The 14,843-nt window shown below is 47.3% G+C and overlaps 3 protein-coding genes across 3 annotated transcripts; 1 reads left to right on the forward strand and 2 right to left on the reverse strand.

Moving 5' to 3' along the window:
* Positions 1 to 1,037: 1,037 nt before the first annotated feature.
* On the forward strand, positions 1,038 to 5,042 carry JR316_0010097 (N-glycosidase; the record flags this gene model as incomplete). Its single annotated transcript, XM_047895771.1, has 4 exons — positions 1,038 to 1,314; positions 1,424 to 1,573; positions 1,622 to 3,969; positions 4,053 to 5,042. The coding sequence occupies 4 exons, from the start codon at positions 1,038 to 1,040 to the stop codon at positions 5,040 to 5,042; spliced, it is 3,765 nt and encodes a 1,254-aa protein (XP_047745490.1).
* A 924-nt stretch (positions 5,043 to 5,966) lies between these two features.
* JR316_0010098 (Guanine nucleotide-binding protein alpha-4 subunit) lies at positions 5,967 to 7,985 on the reverse strand (the record flags this gene model as incomplete). The annotated part of the gene is made up of 10 exons (XM_047895772.1): positions 5,967 to 6,016; positions 6,080 to 6,113; positions 6,175 to 6,257; positions 6,328 to 6,508; positions 6,567 to 6,643; positions 6,790 to 6,915; positions 6,981 to 7,033; positions 7,083 to 7,597; positions 7,661 to 7,737; positions 7,790 to 7,985. 10 exons carry the CDS (start codon positions 7,983 to 7,985, stop codon positions 5,967 to 5,969), a joined length of 1,392 nt encoding a protein of 463 aa, XP_047745491.1.
* A 2,986-nt stretch (positions 7,986 to 10,971) lies between these two features.
* On the reverse strand, positions 10,972 to 13,311 carry JR316_0010099 (Putative amidase; the record flags this gene model as incomplete). Its single annotated transcript, XM_047895773.1, has 11 exons — positions 10,972 to 11,213; positions 11,267 to 11,293; positions 11,360 to 11,523; positions 11,577 to 11,707; positions 11,773 to 12,149; positions 12,206 to 12,466; positions 12,518 to 12,619; positions 12,682 to 12,700; positions 12,758 to 12,919; positions 12,977 to 13,198; positions 13,267 to 13,311. 11 exons carry the CDS (start codon positions 13,309 to 13,311, stop codon positions 10,972 to 10,974), a joined length of 1,752 nt encoding a protein of 583 aa, XP_047745492.1.
* Between the last annotated feature and the right edge of the window lie 1,532 nt (positions 13,312 to 14,843).

Raw genomic sequence — 14,843 nt, forward strand, 5'->3', positions numbered from 1 at the left:
ATCATTGGAGGATGGGGGAACAATTAAAGGAGTGACCCAGTGGTTTCAGCTTTCAGCGCTCCCGGACTGTCTACTGCAGCGTCAACTCTGTCTGGTTTTTCGTTTGACCTTGGCCGAGTCTGGCCATAAAGTATGATAGCACTATGTGGCGATGGCCTCGGTATTCGTCATTCTCCCCATGATGTTTTGTACTTCAGTCCGTTTTCTTTGTGGCTAATACGGCTGGTGGATTGGTATCGGTTGGACCACCGAGATTGTATGCTGGCTAATTGAAGCGAGTTTGTTTATCTGTTGGGACACAGGAAGGTCTCCTTTTGCAACATCGAATGATAATGGTGATGCTTATTGTATATCCTTGAATATTCAAGTCTAAAGGATTGCGCGCCACGCATAGTACACCTGCCTCTCGAATCTTCGAATTTGTTATTTATGACTAGGCCTTGTCAATTATCTGACGAATATACGGTTTGGTAGACATCAAAAATCAAGAAAATTGGTATGTTTCTCCGGACTCGGACCGTAGGCATAGGCCTTCGATAAACCGGATAATAGACGACACGTTTGGGCCTGAATGAGCTGTGATATTATCGAACAAAAGCCTTCGGGGCCGCCGCGGCATGCCCATGTCATTGTCGATGGCACTTGATGCCTATGAATCACGGTGAGTCACAAGCGCACGGTTATATATGGACGATATGAGCGGAGAGAAAAGAAGGCAATCTATCCATCGATACAACTGATATCTAGAATGTTGACCCGGGACGATTATGTGTTTTTCTGGAAGACAAATGAGGAGCAGTGAGTCATTAAGTCACTTCCAACCAGGTCACGTAAAGAGTACATATAACTGTGCACAGTGGATGGGGCTCGCAGTGGTATCTTTCGCCCTTCAAAGCGGCCGTTGTACTTTCTGGAGACGAGGGGGCAGAAGAAGAGACTGTGCTTTTCCCTACTGCTGAGCATTGAAAGCGCTGTTATTCAAAGACTATGCGGTGGCCCGAGAAATTCTAGAGATCACAGGAGTCGGACAAGAGGAAATGCGTTATGTCAAAGGCTTAGGTCGCAAAGTTCAGGGATTTGACGAAGAAACATGGGTCGCTGCGCGGGAGAAGATCGTGCTTGAAGGCAACCTACTCAAATTCCAACAAAACCCCGAAATAAAAGAGAAATTGATGGCCACTGGAAGCAAGCACATCGTAGAAGCTAGCCCAAGAGATAGGATATGGGGAATTGGGTTTGGAGAAAAGAATGCCATGGGACAAAAAGAACGCTGGGGGCTTAATTTATTGGGCAAAGCTCTCGAAAAAACGCGAAGTCAGCTGCATATTAGCGTGGGAAAATAGGAATACAGTCATTTGTGCCATTTTGTTAACAAGTTGAACTCTCTCTTACACACATATCATATCCATGAGCTCTTATGCAGAAAGAGCACAACTCGCGGTCAAGGCGCTTAATATCGTAGCGGCGAACAAGCCTACCACCGATGTGTGGGCTAACCGAATAGAAAACATCGCCGACAGTGGCTCAACGAACACCCATCTAAGCCCGGAGCTGTGGCCAGAGATTGGTCAACGTATGTTCAATGGTTCTTCTTTTATATGGTACTTACGTAGAGTTTCAGAACCCAAGGTTACAGTGGGCACCGTGGCAGGGTCATCGCGCCGCACAGTGACAACAACAGGGTCGACGGAGGGCGGGGGACGGTCAATGTCATCCACAGCGCGTGTCCAGAGTGGAATCGCCCAGAGTCGGAATAATATCAACGTTTCAGAATCGCAGAAAGTAAAGGGTCAACAACAACAACCCAGCTTGATAACGGAGACAATAACTACCACTACCCGCTCCACTTCCCCCTCTACATCTTCATCGTCGCAGGCACCCAAATCTGCGTGGAATGTCCCACTAGTGCCCACAGTAACCAAACCGCAACATGAGCAGCCCATACCGAGAATCGTTCTAGCATCGGCGGACGAACAGGAGAGTCAGACTAGCATGGGCCCAAGCACAAGCAGTGGCGGAGGCAAGATCATCTTTGGCACCATCCGCCCTCTTTCACCACCACCGCCTACAATACCGGCATCGGTATCCTCACCATCACCGTCGACATCTGCGTCGTTGGGAACACCAACTTTTGTTTCGAGCACGAGCATTCCTTTCATTATCGGAGCTGCGTCAAGCACGGTCAAATTGAAATCGAGGACAAGCAGTGGGTCGCTGAATACAAAAACGAGGGCGCGTCTTTCATCTATCACCAGTATAGGCGACAGTACGAATACGAGTAATGTCGGATCCTCCTCGGAATTTGGATACACCAAAAAGTGGAAGTTTGGGACTACGAGTCGGGGTGGTACGCCTCCTCCTGTGCTGCTTTCGGTGTCGTCATCTGCTACATCGTCAGAGGATGCTTCCGCGTCTGCATTGTCGTCTGCAACGGCGACTACAACACCGTCAGTATCGGTTTCAGTGTCAGTGGGGACTTCGGCGCCTTCGTCACCGTTGCCTCCACCATTGCCATTAGAGTTGGATGACGATATGCGAGTGCGTGATTTTGGATATGGGTTTGGGCAAACACCGCAAGGGGAGAGAGTGCAGGGTGATAAGGAAAACGAAAACAAGGCACGGGAAGAGGGACAGGAACCCAATCGGAACGAGGATCAAAGTTTGAACCAGCAGCCATACCCACACCCTTACTGGGCACCAAATCCAAATGCATATCACCTCCCGTATCCTCAGCAGTATCCGTTTCTACCGCTGCCTCCGCAACACTACCAGGGAGCCACGGCCACGTCGCCTCCGCCACCGCCACCGTTGCCATTGCCGTTGCAGAGGGCATCTGTTGAAGAAGCGTCTTCCCCAAGGCAGGTGCCAGTACCTATTCCCCTGCCCAACAACTACTACGTACCGCCTGAACAAATGGGAGCGTATCCACACCTATATTCCCCACCTGGTCCCCCCTACCCTTATTCCAACCAGTTGAACCCGCCTCCGGGAATGGGTGGTGGAAGAGGACGACGCGGCTATGGAGGACGTGGAGGACGTGGAGGTGCACGTGGAGATGGCTTCTATGGACATGCTTATGCGGATCGCGAACGCGGTGGGTATGAACGAGAGCGGGAAAAGGAATTCGTGAGGGGTGGAGGAGACCGGGAAAGAGGGTTTGGCGGGAACAGGGACAGGGAGTTCGGTAGGGACAGAGAGACAGGCAGAGACTTCGGACGAGGTTCAGGCCCGCGACGAGGTCGTGGCCGTGGATATGCTGGCGGTGGCGGCGAGCGAGAACGAAATCGCGCAGAACACTACTTTACTGCCGACAGGCGTGCATACTCGAGCAACTCGAATGGGAGCAGTGTGAGTGAGGCGCGAGCACCGCCATTTGTGGTTACACCACCACCGCGGTTTGTACCCCTCCCGCTCCCACTACCTCATCAGCCGCTGGCAATGCGATATCCTCCTCCTCCTCTGCCGCCGCCGCCCGGGTTTGCACCTCCGCCGCGGCCTATTTTGCAGTCTGGATTTGTCCCTCAGCAACAGCAGCTAGAGGGACCACCGTCGAACGGGTACAATGTGCCGCTCCTCCATCCCCACCCACAATATTCCTCCTCCCCATCGCCGCCGTCACTGCCCAACCCATCTTCAGTAGCGCATCCCCAGGGTCCTCGGCAGCTTTCTCCGCTTTCACAGACAGTCTCGGTCGGAGATGCTTCGTCGAGCAGGAGTCCAGTTGATGAAAAGTCTACTGGGCAACACACATCTGTGACGCCATCTTCACCGCTACCGAAGACGATGTCGCCACAACCACTGCAACCTCCCAAGACCCAACCACATCACCATCCAGCACCGCCTCCTGTTCCAGCGCCTTTGACACCGATTCCGTTCCCTCTTGATCCGACGCGATACTGGCTTCTTGGACAATTGGAGTATTATCTCAGCCCGCAGAATATGGCACATGATATATTTTTGAGGCGTAATGTAAGTCAATTTACGCCTTGTTTGATGTTATATCTATCAGGAATCAGGCATCTGATTACATCTTTTTTTATTATTTTATTTAGATGGACAGTAAAGGGTGGATTCCAATAGAGTTGATTGCGTCGTTCAATCGAGTCAAGACTTTGACTATGGACGTGGCGCTTGTCAGAGATGTGCTTGCGCTTTCGAGTATTGCGCAGGTGCGGAGAGGCGGTGCCGCTGCTTTGAGCGGCGATGATGTTGTTGAAAGCAAGGGCAAAGAGGAGCAAGGGGCGGATAACGAAGATAAAAGCGCGAAAGAGGGTCTTGGAGGAAGAGTGGACGCCAATGTAACGCCCAATGTTGCGGTGGGGTGGGTGCGTATGCAAGGTTGGGAACGGTACGTCTTGCCCGATGCGAGGCCTAGTACTGTTCCGGAACAGGAGGAGGAAAACGGCGTCGGAGGATATGGGTATACTCAAACTTTAGGGTACGGCGCGCCTTATGGAAACGCTTTGTATGGCCTGTCACCGCCACCACCACCACTTCCACTTCATCCTGAGTATAGTCTCGGGCCAAGTGTGGCGTATGGTTATGGGCAACCTCCCTTTCCTCCTCGTATGATAGATCGGCATGCTGGGCATGCAGTAGGCTGGGAAGAAAACCCAGCCGGTAGGCATCATGGACTTGATGGAGGGTTCTGGAGGCCGCCACCTGTAGGAGGATTCATACCAGGGACAGTGAATGGTCATGGATACGGCTACGAGCAGAACATGGGACAGGTCAGGATGGAAGCACTTCAAGTGGAAGGACCAGGCGCAAAACCTGTCAATGGACACAGCCAAGATACTCCAATGGAAAAAGTTAGTGTGGGGGCGGATGAGCTAGCTGTGGGAGTGGAGGGCCTGCGTCTAGGCGATGATGGATCCCAGGTCAGTCCCGGACACGTAAATGTCAAAGATAAAGAGACTCCTTCGACAAAGAAGGGTCATCGAGAGGAAGGTGACGAGCCGGAGGATGAGGATGAAGAAGAGGACGAGGAGGACATTATCTTTGTCATGGGCACCCAAAGCAACGTCTCGTGGGTCTCATGATCGAGATGCGTTGTGGACGCGTCCAGTTCATGCTGGTCAACATTTGGTTATATTCACATTCTATTCTTCTCCCTCTATCCTTCTTCTTCACTCTTCTTACTTGGTTGCATGTACTGTTTACATATTCCAAGTGCAAGCAAGTTCTTATTGCTCCTTGATATATTTTTCTATTCCTTTTTTCTTAGGGCTTCATTTTCATTTTCTGGTTTCTGTGTTATTCGTCTCTTTAACATTGTAAATACTTAATATTCATCCAACCATCATCCGCTACGTTTTCTGGACACCCATTTCTTTTTTTTGCTGGCTATTTCTTCAACGACGTGCTTACCAAGTTATTCTCCCCATTTTACTGTCAGTTATGCATTTTTTTCTGTACAACACTTGAAGGTTTCTGTTTTCTTTTTGTCTCCTGTACGGGTATTTATGATACTGTAGCATTCAGGATTCAAACCTTTTGGAGACGCAGATGCCGCCTCCCATATAGCTAGATTCTGTCTGTACTCGATACACGACTTGCCAAACATCTCAATAACTAGCATGTTAATAGACTCTATGATACATTTATATTTGGAAGACGTTATGTCTTGTTCCCAACCGCCACCTCAATCCCCAGCAATCCCATTCAAAAACATCACAACTACTAAATAGCAGCGCCTTATGCGATACCATTTAGTCTTCCGAGATATATAATCTACGACATGTATAATTACGGGGGAGGGTATCTAGCATACAAGATATTGAAGAAAATTTACCCAAAATTACCCACTTTTTGTACAAAATGTTACAACAGATGCGAGTGGCGGGGGTGCGAGAGTCGGATTGATTTGTGAAATCTGACTCGAAGCGTTTCGCTGCCGCGCCATGTGAATGAAGGAATGCAGACCCCAAAGGATACAAGATCGGAGGTACAGAGATGTGTGTCTTTTATACGAGGTTGACCCGTGCGAGAATCTTCATAAGGATGACATCTTGGACTGGTGGCGGTAAAGCATTCGAATTAGGCGGTGATATGGTTGTAAAAGGGGCCAAGGACTTACTTTTGGTGATGATGTCTGAAGTTGCCTTGGTGTCCTTTTGAATTGAGGCGTTAGTCAGCTTGGTGCAAGAGAGCAAGGTCCTTGGCTTAACGTACAACTGCGCATGTAAGATATGAATGTAACTTTCTTCGTTTTGGAGAATACTGCTTATGGATCCGGATGAAGACATCAAGCAGGTCTAAAAAAGGGAGAAAGGGAAAGTTCAGGGTGGGATTTTTTTTACTTTGTAGTTTGTTTATACAACGCACATTTTGACACCGGCTCGGTTTCGTTTGGTTTGTTGCCGTAGGATGTTACAAAGTCGGCAAATTGAATTCCAGATTTCAGTTTCGACTCGAGGATGTCTAATTTGTTTAGGAAAAGAACAAATTCTACACCAGCGAGGATCCTATTACTGCATATTGATTGCCATAGTCGCAGGGAATCGGTCTGCGGACATGGTGAGAATGAATATTACATAAATCCAAATTAAACTTGGTCAGCGTACCAGACGATTCACATTTGTATCTTCAGCGAGAACTTGATTGAACCCGGACATGGGCGCCAGAAATATAATGATATCAACTAGACATATTTGATTAGCTCGTTAATGTTGTATCAGACAGCCGATCCCTACCGTCATCAAAAAATTGCGCCCACGCGTCTGCGATCAGTAAAAATGAGCAAGATTCGTAATTCCCGTTTCTTCGGAGTAAGTTGGTAAAACTTACTGCGTTGACTTCGGCTACCTCCTACATCATATATTGTGTAGTGTTTCTCCTTTTCGCTTCCACTTTCCGCGACGATGGTATGCTCTTCAGGACCAAGGGTGTTGACTCGCGCCTTGAGAACGTCGTCTGGAGGAAAGATGTCACTAAATTTAGAGATCGCGTAAAAAAGGCAACGGATTGACGCGACTCACCAGGACGTGGACGGAAATTCTCTCCCGTAACACGTTTCACTTGATCCAAAAAGCTGACGTCTAGTCAGAGCGGGCGTTATTTGTGGACTACATGGGACTTACAATCCCGGTTGTTCGTGAAGAGCAATGTCCGCCGTTTTCAGCATCTCCTGGACGGAACGATTTGCCCACAGTGCTTCGATGTCACTACTCAGCGCTGTCAGCATCCGTCGGCATTGAATGATTTCCGTTGACTCCCTGCTCGCTGTCGAGCTCATAGAATCAATTGAATGTTTACGATGGACAGTCATAGCCTTCCGCCATTGCGTTCCATTAGACAAGGTGATATCAGGAGCTTTAGTCGGATTGTAGGGTTGTACTAGCGCCACACCAGAGTCATTGGTTGCCTCCTGGCCAGATAGAATTTGAATGAGGTGCTCCTCTACTTGACGTAAAGGAGCCAGTCGGACAGTGAGTTTACGGAGTTCCGGAGTCATGGAGGTTGATAGTTTGCGTGGGCCTCTTGGGACCTTTGGATTTTCTTGCCGGGGCAATTGACCACGCGACATAGCTAGGTTGACGATGAAGTTGACGGATCTGACGAGGTTGAGATGGATGACAGGCCGCCATATTTCAGCCTGTCAAAAAAAAGATGGAATGTTATACAGCAAGTGTGATTTTCGGGAGCGCGTCAAACACACCTCAAGTTCGAAGGCCTTGGGAGCGAGGTGCAACTGGAAATTCTTTAGCACGGTCGACTTGCCCGACTCCGCCTGGCCTTTGTTTCACGATGTTTAACAGAGTAACAAATAGGTAGACAGTGAGCGCACCTAGAAGCAGAATCTTCCCCGCCCTTTGCTTATGTATACGCTGGCGTTCAGCCTCCAACTCGCGATTTATTGCATCGTTTCTCCGCTTTGCTTCCGCTGCCCGCAACTTCCTCGCCTTTCTCTCCTCATCGGTTTCGTTGCCGCGCGTAGCGGGCCATGGGAGGGCGGTCAGAGACTTCTTCTTCGTTACAAGCATAACGAACCACCAGCGGGGTCGAACTCGAATTCGGGACTCGTCGGGGGCCCAGGGCCTGCCTGCGAGAGGTGGGTGGTAGGGCAGAACAAACGACGCCTTGCGACTCGCCGGGATAGATATAACAAGATAGGCGGGGTCCGCATTTATCTCCAAGGTTCTCCTTTTGAACTGACCCGAAATAACATTATTCTCGAGATCTGGCAAAAGGTGCAAGTCCGCATGCCATCATTTCTATGACAACTAAGCACAAAATCGCCCGAAAGCTCCGTGCATTCAGGGGACCGCCGCCGAGTTTGAACATGAATGGGCATTTCTTCTTGAACCTCACCATCGAATACGTCCCTCTGCTTGTCTATGCGCCACATATGTAGACGCCCAAAGATATTGTGGGTGTTCCACTTGATGCATGATGATTGACAATGATAGTGTGCAGCTCTAAAATAGAACGCTGGAATGTCAGATATCTGGGGCTCTGGCCGCTCATGGATCAGTTTCAGCTTCAGAGCCGGCGTTCTTCCCTGCGCTAAAGCCAAGCTGGAAGCAAATCGCGCATCATTTCTCTACGCCTATTTCGATCCCATGAGACTTGTATCAAAAATAATTCAGGCCATCCTTCACCATCCCAGCCCACTCATGCATGAAAACCAGTGCACGCATGCGTTTCCCGTCTTGCACGGTTCATCATGCATAATCGCGGGCGGGCAAAGCCCTCTCTGAAACCTTGAGCATACCGCCCATCATTAAAAGTGACAAAGCAGAAGCGTGTAGAAGCTTCGAGGAAAGTACTTCCGTGGACTCGCAAATAGCAGGCCTTGTTCTCCGCATTGTTCCCCATCCGCTATCTTTCCGCCTCGACCAGTTTTGTTCTAGAGGCTCACTGCTTCATCCTGTATCTGCCCTCCACTGGATCTGAAGCAGCCGGAATTTTTGCCTGATCATGGTGACCAATGCTCAAGGGCCTATGGACCGAGAATTGCCGTCGGGACCACATTAGTTGCGCCCTTCCTTGTGGATCTTTATTCATAAAAAGTGCACCGTGTCTTCAGCACAAGGTGCTCAGCTGCAGTAATTTTGTTACAAGTTTGGTACTAGCCGAGGGTTGTGATAACTTGAAATTCGTGGCCCCGCCTTTCGGCTTGCCCTCATGATATCGATCCGTTTCAACCGCCTTTTGTGTATGCTACCCCTTGGAGCCAATTCGTATGTTTTCAATCCAACCTTGACCTCAGAAGAAGCCCTTGGCGCAGTGGGGCCGTCTACGTAAAGTGTTCATCCAGCTAATGTATACGACTTGGGGTCATATCTGCTAACTGTTACTTCACTATTATAATCAACAGAATCTGTCAACACCCCACACTGATGGTACGCATCCAATTATTATACAGTCTCCGTGTCTTGGATCAGCATGTAAACAATTAGACCTACTACTTTTTTCCAGTGATCTCCCGCAGAAAGACAATTACACATGGCGAGGGTCAAAATTCTTGAACTTTCTAATAGTTGCTTACATATTTATGTTTTGGTAAGTGCTATTCGTTCAGTCAGAAGACTTCTAGTGCATCCTGTCTTATCCGATCTCTTGTGCGCCAAATGGCTTATTTCGTTTTAATTCCAGTCTCCGGAGTTTGGATATTGCCCGGTCTCGATAAAAAGGTGTATTCGGCACTCGGTCCACCTTGCCATGAGATAATATCGTGACCTTCTCACCCGTTAACGCCTTACAGATGCCCCAGAGCAGATAGAGCACTACAGTTCTCTCTCTATTTTGCGCGTCATGTCCAAAGACTATTCACTGAATTCCACTGAATTCCAAAGACACCCAGGGTAGTAACAGTGGGAATAAGGAACGCACGTTTATTTTACCGTATATACTTAGAACCTGATTGACTAATGGTGCTTCGGTGGCCTTGAAATATATTAGATAGTCATCCTATATTCAGTGCATCGTTCTCATGCAAGCCTTTCATTTTTCTATCTTCAGACCTATTTGCCTGCTTCTACATCAGCGCCCACGAAATGTCTCTCACTCAGCTGCGCCAGTCATTGCAACGCGATGGATGGACACCCATCCGACAGGTCAGATTACTCTGTCGTACACGCCAGCCGGATTATTTGTTGATGCTGATTGGCTTTTGCATCAGGGGCGTGCGTCAATGTGATTTCTAGACTCTCAATCAGGGACATTACTTTTAAAAAATTAATCTTGAGCCTACTGTAAGATTATGAAGTACACATTGTTGATAAAATATACTATAGCCTTCTTTTAGCTTCATCTCGTTGGTGTAATTGAAAGTCAAATGTCAATCTCTCCCCCTTGTCGTGGCTTGACCTGGTCCAGAAGCTGATATCATAAGGTATATCTCAATTGTACGGAGCTTTGAGGTTGCATTTCCTAGTACATAATTCGCGATACAAGCCTAACTCCACTGAAATCTGACAAAGAAGACAACTATCACGAAGACTAACTTAAGTAATTTGAAGTTGACGAGGTAGTTCTAGACTCTTTGGCTGCCCGGGGTTTGCTTGTGGCCGCATTACGGTCGCCAATTTGGTACAGAGTCGTGCGGCGTGCCACACGACACTACAGCCGTCTATGTCGCTGTTAACGTACGTCGTATACTGCCGTCCACATTGCAACAAAACGAGGAAAATTTTTGAAATGGAGCTGGTGGCACTACTGGTTACTTCAATTTAGAATGTGCGCAATTTCTACGCAACAATGATTCGCATTACGCCGACTGTATTGATACTGTCGAGAATGCACTGAGTATTACGCCATGCCAAAGTTGCTCAAGGAGGTCGTAACATCTCCTATAGATGCCATTATAACCTAGAAACTCACAGATAAATTCGGGTGTACAGACAATTCGGGAATGACTCTACGGATAACCATCAGCGCAAAAAATGCCGGCATTGGTCTGAGAAAACATTAGTCGCTGAGCAACAGTTGTCTGTGCGTTACTACCAGTGGATCGCTACCTTTGAGTTACAGGGTAGTCTTTCCAATGACGTCCACCAACTGGGTCTTCGGTATAGCTGCCGGATACGCCCTCCGAGCCAAGCGAGTTCGTGTCCTCTGCTCATAAGCATATCCAAAGCCAATCAGATCGAAGTCTGAAAAAGCTGTCCCAAGAAATGAAAGGCCGAATGGTACACCAGGTGCGGGGTACACTGTAGTTGGACCAGCAGGTACGGGAACTACATCGTCCGGTAAGAAGCCCAAAGGTACTATAGTGAATGGTTTGAGCGAATCAAAACCTATGCAAAGCCAATGAGCGTACCTGTGACTATAGGATAGCCAGCAAGGGCTGGGCAATACAAAGCAAAATTTAATCAACGGGGATGAAGGTAGAAATTAATGATGTCGAACAAACCTGCAGGCATCAAGGTCCGTCCTCGAGCAGGTGCTACGAGAGCATCTAGGTTGTGAGCTTTCAATGCTGCATCTATACCTCGTGTGGCACCCAGTTCTACGTCAAATGCTAGTTGCTTCCAAAACGTTTCATTCCGCCCTTGCGTCGCTTCAGCTTCGTAGAAACTATTAGATGCAGATGAGTTTTACGAAATAAGGCGTGCAGGTGTTATCCGTACTCGGACTGCGACTCATAGCCTGGTGGCTTCTCGAGCTCAGGATGGGCGTTGTTGAATGCGATCAAGTCAGCCACGCTCCTCACTCCTGATGGATTTTCTATGAGGGCCTCGAAGTAGGCGTTCATTTGAATCTATTGATCATGAGCATATGATTTAATTCATGTTTGTAACGTTTAAAATCTTGAATTATAAGTACCTTGAAATCCACTGCGAAGATGAGGCTATCATTATGAGAATTCATGATTTCTTCTGCTGAAGGTATGTCCGCAGGATCTACAATGGTAGCTCCAAGCTCTCTTATTGTGTTGAGTGCCTGTTCAAAAGCAATTGCGATGGATGGATGATTGCCACTGATACTATCATTAAGAAAGACGTGGCGAGGTACACCGATTCTCTTTCCCTTGAAAGCATCCTTGTTCAGCGCTTTAGTAAAGTCAGGTACATCTTGCGGCTGTGAAAGTGTGTAATTGTCGTTGGGGTCTTTGCCCGCGATAACAGAAAGCACAATTGCAGCGTCCGTCATGCTCCTCGTCATAGGACCAACGGTATCTTGGTGCTCTGTGATAGGGATGACTGGAACAAAGTTCATTGACAAGCCCAAAGTTTCATTGGAAAGGTGTGTAACATACCTCCTGCCCTTGAAGTCAAACCAAGTGTAGGTTTAATACCGGCCAGATTGTTGTAACTTGACGGGCATGTGATGCTACCAGCCGTTTCCGTACCCAAAGTAACAGCCGCGAGACCGATAGAGGCGGCGACTCCCGACCCCGAGGATGAGCCACAAGGATCGGCGTTGGGGAAGTAGGCGTTTGTGCATTGGCCGCCTATACCAGACCAGCCAGAGGCTAATGCACTTCGGTATCGAGCGAATTCTGATAGATTTGCCTTGCCTGAAACCAGAATTCAGTATATTAATGGTTTAGCAGTAGGTGTTTCGATACCCAAGATGACAGATCCAGCCTTGCGTAAACGCTTGACAACGCCAGCATCATCTGGAACGATGGATCCTAGAAGGCTATATGATCCAGCGGTCGTATTCGTGCCTGTTTGCGAAGTCACTCGATTAGTTATTTCAATCTTGTACTGGGAGTGTACTAAAACAAACCTATAGCAGCTATGTTGTCCTGTTGTCGCAAAATCAATATATCCCAAACAGATATATCGTTTCACCGTTTACGCACCTTTAGCAACATTGGTATGCCATGCATCAAAGACCTCTTTCCTGATTTCTTCCTCTCCTCATCAAGCCTCGCTGCTTCTGTTAATGCAGATGGGTTGATTTCGATAACTGCCCGAAGTGTTGGTCCCTTGAGATTAACTTCCTCAATACGAGCGAAATAGGCCTGGTGAAAATCCAATATAAGCACATATCGCCAACTGACAATTAGAAACTCGCTAACTTTTACTAAATCCACGCTGGTGAAGTGCCCAGCATCCATCCCAGCTTGAAGCTCGAGGACAGTTGCCTCATAGAGGTCGGGTAGATTTAATTTTCTTCCAGTAATAGGACCTCTATGAAGCGCGAAGGCAAGGCAGGCATAGGCTATAATGACTAGCAGTGCCAGTGATCTGAGGACTGGAGATTTAGATACTAAGTAGTCCCAGAAGTGTTTCTTGTGAGCCTGGAAGAAAAGTCAGTACTTCAATTATAACCGGGCTAGAGCGAACGTGCCCTGGCATTGACAGTCACTGCAATGGGATCAATAGTCGACACGTTCTTCAGACGAGTCGGCATTAGGACCAGAGGGTCAGAGGGTTGAAAAACAAAGAGAAGAAAAATAAAGATCTAGTCAACAAGTGGGTCAGTTACTAGAGTTGGTATGTAGCTCTATGCGTAGACACTGCTGCGCATTTGTTGCATTTTGTCGATGGAACTGCATGGATGTTGAACAGATGAATAATCGAATGCCCCTGAACCCTGTGAAATAATGTAAGCACGTGAATAGAATGATACGCGTCGCGATTTCGGATGCGCTAACGCGCCCCACGCGTACTTCTCGCTCGCAGTCCTGCAATAATTGCGGTTGTGATTGAATTTTTAATACATTTATTGTGTACGGCATTTATAGTTGGGACGCGTGTGTGGACTTTGATTGAGAGCATTTGGAAGAAAAGAAAAATATAAAAAGGGAAGAAAAGATTAAGAAAAGAAAGAAAAGAATAAAAAAAAAGAAGACAAGATTTTAAAAAAGGAAGAAAAGAAATTAAAACAGAAAGAAAAGAAAGAAAAAAGAAAGAAAAAAAAGAAAGAAAAGAGTAAAAAAAAGAAAAGAATAAAAAAAAAGAAGAAAAGATTTTAAAAAAAGGAAGAAAAGAATAGAAAACGAAATTTAAAAAAGGAATTTATAGACAAAGGGGGAAAGAGCAAACAAAAGGAAAGAAAAGAAGGAAGGATTATGGGAATGATTGAGAAGAGAGACAGGATGGTGATTGAGTGTAGCTTGATTAAAGAAGTGGAAATGAGACGATGAGAGTAACAAGGGTGATAGGATCATGGTTAAAGTGAAAGGGAAAAAAGATGGGTGTCAGGGTCACGATTGAGAATGTTGGAAGTGAAGTTAAATGCAAGCAGAAATGAAGGGAAATAATCGAGAAAGAATTGAGATGAAGAGATAAATAAGGGTGATGGATCATGTGAAGAAGACGATTGTTGGTTTATATGAGTGATTCAGAGTAGCCGGGGGAAACCTCAAGAAAAGATTTTAAAAAAAGGAAGAAAAGATTAAAAACGAAAAAAGTGATTAAAAAAAGGGAAGAAAAGAATAGAAAAGGAAATTGAAAATTAAAAAGGGATTTAACGAAGGGGTCCAAAAGACCAAATATGAAAGGAAAGGAAAGAAGGAAGGATTATGGGAATGATTGAGAAGAAAAAAAGGATGTTGATTGAGTGTAGCTTGGGGAGAACCTCCAACAGCTCAAGAGCCTAGACAGACAAAACCACCTGTGATGAAGACACCCGGAGCAAAACCACCAGCATGCGCATGAAGGCGGTCTCACGAAGGAGCCAGAGGCACAGGCAGCCGTCCACCAAAGGCCCGAGAGGCGTCGAAGCAGACAGCCAGCGGTACCAAGGAGTCAAGACGGGATACTGCTCAAGCGTACGCAAGAGACAGGTACCCTGACTGAGACCGAGGTGGCGTGGAGTCCGCCAAAGCAAGAAGCAGGGAGACAGACTCCGCCATCGATGCGCGGGGCATCAATAGTAGTGTCCGTCAATGCAACAAGCCTCGAGGTCTTGGAAGTGGAGAGCATAATGCGGAGTGTGTA

This window comes from Psilocybe cubensis, chromosome 9 (genome assembly GCF_017499595.1).
Source record: "Psilocybe cubensis strain MGC-MH-2018 chromosome 9, whole genome shotgun sequence".
Taxonomy (NCBI): domain Eukaryota; kingdom Fungi; phylum Basidiomycota; class Agaricomycetes; order Agaricales; family Agrocybaceae; genus Psilocybe; species Psilocybe cubensis.